This window comes from Protopterus annectens, chromosome 8.part1 (genome assembly GCF_019279795.1).
Source record: "Protopterus annectens isolate FY-2018-M chromosome 8.part1, PAN1.0, whole genome shotgun sequence".
Taxonomy (NCBI): Eukaryota; Metazoa; Chordata; order Ceratodontiformes; family Protopteridae; genus Protopterus; species Protopterus annectens.
In genome coordinates, this window is record NC_056742.1 from 542,192,352 (window position 1) to 542,204,185 (window position 11,834).

Consider the following 11,834-nt stretch of genomic DNA (forward strand, 5'->3'; position numbering starts at 1 on the left):
ATTGGCAGTTAATAACCCAGGACAAGTGGGTATTAAACATAGTATCCCAGGGGTATAGATTTCATTTCCATACCTTGCCAATTCCAAATGGTTGGCCAGCTCTGCCACAAAATCAATGGACAGAGGCTCAGAAACAAGTTACGTTCCTCATGGATATGGGGGCTATTCAACCAGTACCAGAACAGGAAAAAGGACAAGGGTTTTATTCAAGACTGTTCCTGGTACCCAGAAAAGACAATGCCTGGCGTCCAATACTGGACTTATCGATTTTAAACACATTCTTGGACATCCCAAAATTCAAAATGCTGACTTTACAACAGCTACTGCCTATGCTGGGCAGGAACGCTTGGTTAGTGACTCTAGACTTAAAAGAGGGCATACCTGCATATCCCAATAAGGGAATCGTGCAGAATTTACCTCTGCTTCAAGGCAGGTGTTATGCATTACCAGTTCTCTGCACTGCCCTTTGGGTTATCTACTGCGCCCAGTGTCTTTACAAAGTGCCTGACACCAGTAATTGCATTTTGCAGACAAAGAAGCATACAAACGTATCCTTATCTGGACGACTGTCTCATTCAAGCAGAAAACAAGGACATTATTCTTCAACGTCTGGCATTTGTAAAAGGGCTTCTAACATGCCTAGGGTACACAAACGAAAAGAAATCACAACTGGTACAGTCTCAAAAAATTACATTCCTGGGTGCAAGCTTGAATACAACTGCCCAGATGGCTTACCTTACGCCAGACAAACAAAGGCAACTGACTATTTACTTCAGACAGATTTTAACAAAAACCCAGTTATCTGCAAGACAAATTCTGCAGGCTTTGGGGTTCATGGAATCCTGCATTCTACTAATTCCATATGCAAGACTGCATATGAAGAAACTACAATGGTATCTAAAAAGTTTATGGAGTCAACATTCACACAGTCTGGAAACCATGATTCCTCTCATTCCCTGCCTACAACAGGAGTTTCTTTGGTGGGCAGAGACACGTCACCAAAACAAGGGACTGTCATTCACTCTACCCCTTGCCACCCAAACCCTAACTACAGATGCATCAGACTATGCTTGGGGGGGCCCACCTGGCGGGGAGATGCATTCAGGGCATATGGAGCCCAAAACAAATGCATCTGCATATCAACCAGAAAGAGATGCTAGCTGTTCAGGATACCCTGACAGCCTTCAAGGACTTGCTTCATCCAGGACAACTACTGTTAAAGACGGACAACACCATGCTTATATGGTACATAAACAAGCAGGGGGGCACACATTCCTACCCCCTTTGCAGACTAGCCATGGCACTGTGGGACACAGCCTTCCCTTACCAAGTACATCTTCAAGCTCAATTCCTGCCAGGAAAACAAAATACTCTGGCAGGCGACCTAAGCAGAAATCTTATGGACCCGCACAAATGGAAACTGGATCCACAAGTCTTCAGCATGATAACACAGAAATGGGGGAGCCCAAACATAGATCTATTTGCCTCTCCCCAAAATTATCAACTGGACAAATTCTGCACAAGGACTTATCACAGACAAGCATGGAAAGTGGATGCCCTATCCTTCAGTTGGAGAAACATTTCAGTTTACGCCTTTCCTCCTCTGCCTGTTCTTCCCAAGGTCCTCCTAAAAGCCAGTCAAGAGAAACCAAAGATGATACTAATTGCCCCGGACTGGCCTCACCAGTAATGGTACCCAGTCTTAAGGAACTTGTCTCAGTACTCAGCTTGGACCTTACCTCAGTGACCTCAACTACTGTCCCTGCAAAACAATCAGATCCTGCACAATCAACTACAGACACTAAACCTGGCATCATGGCTGATCATGTAGTTATACAAGCAACACCTCTCAGTAAAGCTGTGATGGATGTCATTTTGGAAGCCAGAAGGCCTTGTACAAGAAAATCTTATGCTGACAAATGGAAGAATTCTGTGCTTGGAATCAAGCACAAGGAACTGATACAGCAGAACCAAATATTCCTCAGATATTACAATACTTAACTGAGATGCTTGACAAAGGCCTATCTTTCTCAACAATTAAAATCCATGCCTCTGCCATTTCGGCTCATTGCAATACAGAGCCACCAATCTTTTCTCTTCCCTTACTAAAGCAGTATCTTAGAGGAGCCAAAAATTTAAGGCCTCCTAGAAGATCACCACTACCTGCATGGGACCTCAGTTATGTGTTGGAAAAGCTCACCCTGCCTCCATTTGAACCATCTGCTACCACTGATATAAAGTTCTTATAATGGAAAACAGCTCTGCTACTAGCAATTACTTCAGCAAGAAGAGTTTCAGAGCTACAGACCCTCATGGCTGTAGAGCCTTTTATCATATTTTACCCAGACTGGGTGTCTCTGAGGACAAATCCTACTTTTATGCCTAAGGTGGTTTCCAGTGTGGCTCTTAACCAAACAATTCATCTGCCAACTTTTTATCCAAATCTGCAGAGAAGGAGGAGAGAATTCTGCATTCCTTGGACGTACACAGACAGCTAAGATTCTACTTGAGCAGGACTAAAGCTCTAAGAAAAACTGAGCAATTACTAGTGTCATATAATGCAGGATCAGAAGGAAAGGCTATCTCAAAGCAGGCAGTTTCAAAGTGGATAAGCCACTGCATCCGTTTCTGCTACTTACACCATGGTAAACCTGTGCCCATGGGCATTAGGTCTCATTCCACCAGAGGTGCAGCTACTTCAGCAGCCTTTCTCAGAGGAAACCAACCAAAGACATCCTAGAGGCTGCTACTTGGAGTTCTGTTCACACCTTTACAAAGCATTATCATTTGCCTCTCTACTCTACGTCCAGGGCAGGCTTTGCCACTGCAGTGCTGCAGGACATTATAGCCACACCTAATGCATTTTAGCTCCAGTCTCCCAACCATAGCTTTGGGATTCTACCCAAATGTAATGACTGCAACAGTGAAACACGAAGAACATACTACACTTGTTTACACTTACCATAAATGTAAATTTTCAAGTGTATTCACTGTTGCAGTCCAGGTTACCCTCCCGCAATCCCCCTGTCATTCTGGAGTTTATCTTTCCTTCTCCATCTTCTACAACTTATGTGGTGTGTTTGCTTGTAGATGAAGGTAAAGTTTATTTTGATGCATGTACATACATACATATATATATTTTTTTTGCTACCTTTTTGGGGGCACCTGACATCGGGGGCAAGAAAAACTGAAGAAAATGGCGTCGGCTGCATGTTTTATACCCCTGACGACCTGACGTCATGGAAGAGAAGACCGCAACCGACGTAGGACCCGACTTTGGAATTCAGGCCAACTGAGGGCACCCTGCCAGCAGATTACCCAAATGTAATGACTGCAACAGTGAATACACTCGAACATCTACATTTATGGTAAGTGTACACATCTGTACTTTCTACTTAAACAGGACCAAATCTCTAAGAAAGTCTGAGCAACTACTGGTGGCATTTGCTGCAGGATCAGAGGGGAAGGCTATATCAAAGCAGACTATTTCAAAGTGGATTAGCCACTGCATTAGTTTCTGCTATTTGCATCATGGTAAACTGGTGCCCAAGGGAATCAGGTCACATTCCACCAGGGCTGCATCTACCTCAGCAGCCTTTCTCAGAGGAGTTCCAACCAAAGACATTCTAGAAGCTGCTACTTGGAGCTCTGTTCATACCTTTACAAAGGATTATGATTTGCCTCTCTTCTCTAAGTCCAGGGCAGGCTTTGCCACTGCAGTTCTGCAGGACCTTATAGCTGCTCCTAATGCTATTAGGTCCAGCCTCCCATCCATAGCTTTGGGATTCTACCCAAATGTAATGACTGCAACAGTGAAACACGAAGAACATAGTACAGTTGTGTACACTTAACATAAATGTAGATGTTCGAGTGTATTCACTGTTGCTGTCCGGGTTACCCACCCGTCATCCCCCTTTTTTTTCTAGAACTTCTCTTTCCTTCACTGTATTCTAAAGCCTTTGTGGTGTATTTGCTTTTAGATGAAGGTAAAGTTTGTTACTACAATTGCATTTACATATATATTTACATATTTATATATATATATATATATGTGTGTGTGTGTGTGTGTATATATATATATATATATATATATATTTGCTCCCCATTTGGGGGGGCATCTGAAATCTGGGGCAAGAAAAACTGAATAAAATGGTGTCGGATGTTTTATACCCCTAACGACCTGACGTTGTCGAAGAGGAGACAGCAACTGACGCAGGACCCAAGACTTTGATATTCAGGCAGACTGAGGGCAACCTGCCAGCAGATTACCCAAATGTAATGACTGCAACACTGAATACACTCGAACATCTACATTTATGGTAAGTGTACACAACTGTACTTTTTCACTCCTCACTTGGTTGTAATTGCAAATTTCAATGTACAGTGTACTGCAGTGTCAAAGGCATTAAACTAGTGAGGTAATAATGAGGCTTTGGAATGCTACTATTCGGTGAGGAAGAGAGAGCCACATAGCGTCAACACACATAATGGTATATGGACTTGTAAGTAGACTATTGTAGTGCATCAGCAGCAGTTAACTTAAAACTAAGAAATGTGCAATCTTGGTGAGCAGTATGCATTGCACCCGCTCACAGTGCAGCACAAGAACAGCAAGCATCCTTGGATATGTAATTCCCTTTGAACATAGTAATATTAGAAACAATAAGTAACTGAGTAACCCAAGGAAACTATGCCATAATTGGTAAAATCTCTCCTGTCTGCCTTAACAAATAGAAAGGTGCATTTTATGTTCTAATGTACCACCTGCTGTAGTAAAGCAGGCAGTTTGAGTTTCCTGATGATGCGATAGTGCAGTGGTCGTGCACGTGTAGAGTGAGAGTTAGTGTTATTACTGGTAAACCAGTGTGTGTGTCAGAGGTGGAGCAAAAGTGAGATGAAATGGGATGCTTGATAAGGTGGTCAGAGACAAGTAGTGACATTGCTGGGAGTTAGCGAGTGGTGCACAATGTGGTGACAGTGTTGGAAGTTATCAAGCGGTGCACAATGTAGTGGCAGTGTACGGAGTTAACGAGTGGTGCAAGATGTAGTGACAGTGTTGGGAATTAGCAAGTGGTGCATGATGTAGTGACATTGGGAGTTAGCAAGTGGTGCATGATGTGACGGGAGCTAGCGAGTGGTGCATGATGTAGTGAGTGTAGGGAGTTAGCAAGCGGTGCATGATGTAGTGACATTGGGAGTTAGCAAAGCGGTGCATGATGTGACGGGAGTTAGCAAGTGGTGCATGATGTGACGGGAGCTAGCGAGTGGTGCATGATGTGGCTTTGGGAGCTAGTGAGCGGTGCATGATGTAGTGAGTGTAGGGAGTTAGCGAACGGTGCATGATGTAGTGAGTGTAGGGAGTTAGCGAGTGGTGCATGATGTAGTGAGTGTAGGGAGTTAGCGAGCGGTGCATGATATAGTGACAGGAAGTTAATGAGTGGTGCAAGATATTATGACAATGTTGGGAGTTTGCGAGTGATGCATGAAAGTAAGGGATTGAACAGAGATTAGAAAAGAAAAGCTGGTAGCAATTTAGAGGGTGAAACATTCCTCATTAGATGGCATTTGTGTTTGGGATACGGGGAAAAGAGAGCATTAAGACAGTCCGTGTTCACAACTGGTTCAGGTAAACATAAAAAAATGGTTCAGGTACTTCTGTACTTGCTTAGTTTACTTTTCCCACTAAACTCTAAGCTTCTCTCAGAACAGCTTTAGAGGCTTTTGAGAACATACAAATGGAGCATTTTTCTGTTGAGTACGTGAGCTAGTATGTGTACTTAAGGTGAACGTGTAAAAAAGTTTCTAACTTAAAATTTCCTCTTATTTTTAGTTGTTTATCACCATGGGAACAGCGCTACTGGTGGCCATTACACTACGGATGTCTTCCAGATTGGTCTCAATGGATGGTTACGCATTGATGATCAGACTGTAAAAGTTATTAACCAGTACCAGGTGGTAAAGCCGTCTGCAGATCGCACAGCCTACCTCCTGTATTATCGTAGAGTGGATCTGCTGTGAAATCCTTTTTGCTGTGTGCAAAGTACCTGCTTTTTAGAGCACCTTTTTTTCCCACTAACTCTTCCTTTTTGCAATGCTCTCTCCAATGAATTTTTCTTTTCATTCAACTTTGGGATAGACTGTAAAGGAAAAAAAAACTTGGGACTTGTGCACAACATTGCTTGTGTTGACTTCTGACTTCCAAAACAGTCAAATTAATCTCTAATTAAAAAAAAACAGTACGTGGAGCCTTGTCATGCACAGTTTCATTTCGGAAATAATTGTGATGAATCTTGATATCCACCAAGAGAATTTTTACCTGTTCACCGATACCAGATTGCGTAGTACATCACGAAACCTGCACCAGCATCAAAACTCTTAGTTACATCTGAGTAACTGACGTCAGACATCCCGATAATTTTCACACCTTTGGCATTTGACAGTACAACAGTGTACAAGCCAACCTACCAGAAAATGCACATTACTAAATTTGAGGACCCAAGAGTGAAAGAGCCCAACAATCCTGGTTGCTGGATTAATATGGGAACAGCATTTTAACAAATGTCCTTATTGGATTTGCTTCCAAGGCCACATTACTTTATGGATCTGATGTGAAAGTGCACATTTTGGGATAAAAGCTATTAAAAGTACATTCAGATGGGTGATCTTAACTTTATTAAACAATTCAGATTACAGTTGTGATTCTGTGTACACTGGATTATAACATTTTGAAAAAACTAAATTGATATTCCATTGTCTGCAGTTTACTTTTGCTGTTTGCTCACATCTTTATAAATATCTCAACTGTACACGGTTCAGTGATATCTATAACAGTATAAAGTTGTCACCCATCAATTAAAAAAAAAAAAAATCACAATTTTAGTGTTTGTTTCTTGGTTGTGGATATTTTTTTTGTGTGTGTGTGTCAGCAGGACACGAGTCTGCTGTGAATTCTTCTGACTACCCAAGGAGTCGACTCTTCTGGGCAAATCTTTTGCATCGGAGGATAATCCCTCCCTTTGTGTAATTGTGGCAGTTATCATGATAAAGGTACTTTCCAAAGGGGAGAGAGACCTTTTTTATGTTATGGAGTACAACAAGATGGCATGTTTGTGAGACGGGTATGAATATCTTTCTGGTGGCCCAAGGCATAAGGATGAGTATTGGCACGGAGACGGCATACAAAGGTCAGGTCCAGGCTTACCTCCCCCCCCCTCCGTTTGTTAGGTCTGGTGTTCATCTTTGGCCCCATGGACCCTTCATGTAGTAAAAGTAACTTTGACTAGCAAGGATTCACACCCTAACTTGTCTTCAGCCTCAAACAAAAATTGGAATGAGGGAGGGGTATCCTCGGCTCCCATGCTAGTTGACTGTATCCTGTGGTTCTAGCGCAACGCGGTTTCTAGATAAGTGGCTGCAACCTGATTGTGATCAGCCTGATCTTGCGGATCAGTCTCTGGAGTCATCCATCCACAGAGTGGGAGTGCTGCTTAGGACATGGAGCTCCCTTCCTGTACTTGAACTGCAGGCTGCATTTGGAAGAGGTTGATCTGTTTGTCCTGAACCAGGGCTCATGGTTTAGGACTTCTGCATCATATGAGTTGTGGTGGCTTTGGTAAGAGCTTCACGCATGGGTGTTAGATCACACCATTAAGGAATTCAGTATGGAGACAGTGCAGGACCTTCACTAATGCTGTCTTTTGCTAGTGTGTAATTAATATCCAGTCTGTCACAGTCTTACACTCTTATATTTAGTCAGTTTATAGTATTTCTTCATTGTTTTGGCTTTTTTATGATATAGAGTAAACTTTGAATCTCAGAAATTGACAGAGTGTAGTAACGCCACCACCTTTTACTTTTCCAGTAGTAGTTTTCTCTTTGAAATACTCTGTGTTGTGGTAGAATTTGGATTTGCCTCAGGCTCATGTTTCTGTCCTACAGAAGCATCTGCAGAAGTTTTTGGGAAGAAGACTGATGAATCTGTATATCCTCTTTGTGTTTCACTGTTGCAGTCATCACACGGGTTATCTGCCTGCAGGTAGTCCTCAGTCAGCCCGAATACCAGAGTCTTGGGATTTCTGCGTCGGATGCTGTCACCTCTTCCATGATGTCAGGTCGTCAGGGGTATAAAACATGCAGCCGACGCCATTACATCAGCTTTTCTTGTCGAGCAGAGCCAGAAGCAGTTAGCAAGTGCCGGTTGGCCGCTACCTGAAATTTTTGTTTTTCGAGCTTCAAACCTGAAGTCTTCTAAAGCTAAGTACCCCGTTGAGGATCCTTTTTTCTTGTTTTAACCGATGTCAGAAAAAGTTAACAATTGTCTTGCCTGTGGAAAGCAAATACCTCACAGAGATTTTCATTCTTACTGTGTCACCTGTTTAGGCCCAGACCACGATGTTCTTCGCTGTCGGTATTGTGCCCTGTTCAACAACCAAACTATTCTTCGTCAGGCTATCTTTGTCGCTAAATTCTTTCACTCTCGTTCTCCGTATCCCAAAATGGCTTCGATAAGCCATCCAACCATCAATTTTCTGAATAAAGTAAGGAGAAGACAGAGACAGACCGCATAGGTCCAGAACTGTCGACTCTTCCGGTAAGCTAGTTGCCAGTCCACCGGTACTCAGTGAGGAGCTTCTGCAGCTCCTGATACCCACTTCTACAGATTCGCAGGCCTCTACAGAGACCCATTCGGAGTCTGGTATGCCGCGAGATGCTTCTTCAACTATGGAACCTGTGGATGCCTCCACCTTGGATGGGTCCAGAGCTGCTGTGCAGGCACCGGCTTCTGAGGGTGTATTCAGACCTTCCGATGTTCGTATTAATACAACTACTTTATGACTAAAACTACCGAATTTCTGAGGCCCAGAATTCGTACTACGCCTAGGAAACCGGCTACCAAAGCGCATTCTCAAGCTCCCATGCCACAGAAACAAATGCATAGAATGGCTGAAGACCATATTACTTTAATTAGGGGAAGCCAGCCTTCCCCTTGTAAAGGACAAAGAATTGGTTTTCCTTCTGATTCTACAGATCACGAGTCCGATGACTCTGACCCCTCAGATTACCAGGACATACCTTTATCTACCTATGAGGGTTTAGATGCAGAGGATTCCATTCCCTCTGCCCCCCAGAGGAGTTTTCTTTCGGTGAAACCCTGCATACCTTCAGAGAGCATTTCCGCTGGAAGTGCCAGGACTACCCACAGTCCAAAAAGAGACTCGGAATTTTTAAACTTGCCTCAGCAGAGGCCTCTTGCTATCCCTCCCCTGCTCTGGAAATTGTAGATGATGTCTTCATGGAATCCAGTCTTACCCCTGATACTTTGCCACCAGCTCCTAGAAAGCCTGACAGGTACTAAATAATACCTGACTCTCTCAAATTTCTATTTAAAAATCCCACTGCAGATCCAGACACCATTTCCCAGGGACCTAAAGGTATTAAAGCTACTACAGCCAAAAATCCTACCCCTTCGGACAGGGATTCTAGGGCGTTAGACAGATGGGGGAAGAAGGTATATCTCTCTGCAAGTCTTGCCATCAAGGCTTTAAATTGCCAGTTACACATGTTGAAGTACCAGCAGCATATTATGGAACTAATTAAAAAATTATGTGGATTCCTGATTGTGCAGAACATAAAGATTTACAAGAGTTAATGCATTCTGCAAACCAAGTTGGAAAACATACTTTGCAGTGTGTTTTTAATGCCTTAGAAGCATCTTGCACGGCTGCTGTCACTGGGTCTGTTCTTAGAAGGCATGCTTGGCTGAAGGAACAAATCTTGCCAGATCATGTCTATACAAAATTACTAGATGCTCAATTAAACCAAGAGTGTTTGTTTGGCACTGAAGCAGAACTTCTTAGATGGAGGAAAAAGCTAAATCTCTGCAAAGTGTTAAAGATTTCCTGCAGGTACAGCCACCTAGATTCAGTAGGCATTGGCCTTCAAAAAAACTGGTCCTTTCCAGTCCCTCCCAGACCTTCTCAGTCCAAATCCAGGGGCAGCAGACCATCAAGATTACAGTCTCAGGGTATGCCTGAATCTAAATAATGGAGTGCTCCCACCTCAAAAACAGGGAGTGGTAAACCACCCTCTTATGGAAAAAGTTTACAGTGACTTGTCCTTCATCCTCCCCAGCCGTGCCCAAGTACTTGCACCCCTAGGAGGAAAACTCACCCTGCATGCAAAAAACTGGGAATACATTACCAAAGACAGATGGGTCTTGAACATTGTACCCAGGGATACAGATTCTACTTCCACTCACTGCCAATCCCAAGTGGATTGCCAGACCTCCCCCCAAACCAGTGGGCAGAGGCCGAAAAGCAAGTACTTTCTCTTCTCATTATCAGGGCTATTCAACCTGTTCCAACAGAGCAAAGGGGACAGGGTTTCTACTCCAGACTGTTTCTGGTGCCCTGAAAAGAAAACTGTTGGCACCCTATCCTGGATCTGTCAATTCTCAACACCTTCCTGGTGGTACCAAAATTCAAAATGCTTACTCTACAACAGCTGCTTCCTATGCTAGCTAAGGACTCCTGGCTGGTCACCCTAGACTTAAAAGAAGCTTATCTGCACATCCTCATAAGGGAATCTTGCAGGAAATATCTACATTTCAGGGCAGGCTGTATCCACTACCAGTTCTCTGCACTTCCCTTTGGCTTATCTACTGTGCCCTGGGTATTCACAAAATGCCTACTGCAGGCAGAGAAAATTTCAAATTTTCCCGTACTTGGACGATTGCCTGATTCAGGCGGAAAGTAAGGAATTGCTACTTCAACACATGACATTTATAAAGAGACTCCTAACTTCTCTGGGGTATACCATCAACGAAAATAAATCACATCTGGTACCCAGCGAAAAAATTGTATTCCTGGGAGCAAGCTTGAATACAAGATGGCATTCCTCACTCCAGAAAAACAGGTTTATTTGACAAACTATTTCAAACTACTGGCCACCCAAACCCAGCTATCTGAAAGAAAAATACTGCAAGTCCTAGGGTTCATGGCTTCTTGCATTTTCCTAATTCAGTATGCAAGACTGCATATAAGGAAACTTCAATGGTACCTTAAAAAGTCTCTTTTGTCAATATTCTCAGGACCTGGAAACAGTGATTCCTATCATTCTTTGCCTAAGGACAGAGTTCCTTTGGTGAGCAGAGGCCTGCTACCACAACAAGGGCCTCCCTTTCACTCAACCCCCCCGCCGCCCAAACCCTGACAACAGATGCATCGGACTATGCATGGGGGTCTCACATGGCAGACAAATGCATTCAAGGCAAATGGAGCCCAAGGTAAATGCACCTGCATATCAATCAAAAAGAAATGTTAGCTGTACAGAATGCACTGGCAGCCTTCAAATACCTTATCTTTCCAGGACAACTCTTGATAAAGACAGACAGCAACACAGTGATGTACATAAGCAGGTGGGAACTCATTCCTACCCACTCTGCAGGTTAGCCATGGCTCTGTGGAACACAGCCTTGAGCAATCAAGTGCACCTGCCAGCTCAATTCCTGCCAGGCCAACTAAATTCACTGGCAGACTTAAGCATAGTTTCATAGTTTAGTACTAGGCTATCTGCCCTGGAGCATTTGTAAGCCTAGCCATAGTGATGTGGCTTTTGCCACCCCATGAAATGGTACAAAAATGTGCAGAATAAATTTAGAATACTGTGCCTCTGTCTAGTAGTGACACAATGAAGGTCCCCTTATATAATAGAATTAGTTTACTGTGCCCCTGTCTAGCAGTGACACAGATGTGACCCCTGGGGTAAACTTACGATCTCCCATCCACTCATCAAGATTTCTCTTGAAGAGAGTCAGTGAGGGGCTCTGCCTAACA

The 11,834-nt window shown here is 43.4% G+C and overlaps 1 protein-coding gene across 2 annotated transcripts in view; it reads left to right on the plus strand.

Annotated features, from left to right (window-relative positions):
* USP10 (ubiquitin specific peptidase 10) overlaps positions 1–6,874 on the plus strand; it is an 864,697-nt gene extending 857,823 nt beyond the window's left edge. For both annotated transcript variants that reach the window (XM_044082060.1, XM_044082061.1), the window contains one exon: positions 5,831–6,874. In XM_044082060.1, the coding sequence (XP_043937995.1) occupies positions 5,831–6,018 (188 nt within the window). In that variant the 3' untranslated portion in view covers positions 6,019–6,874. The remainder of the gene's footprint in view (positions 1–5,830) is intronic.
* Positions 6,875–11,834: the final 4,960 nt, after the last annotated feature.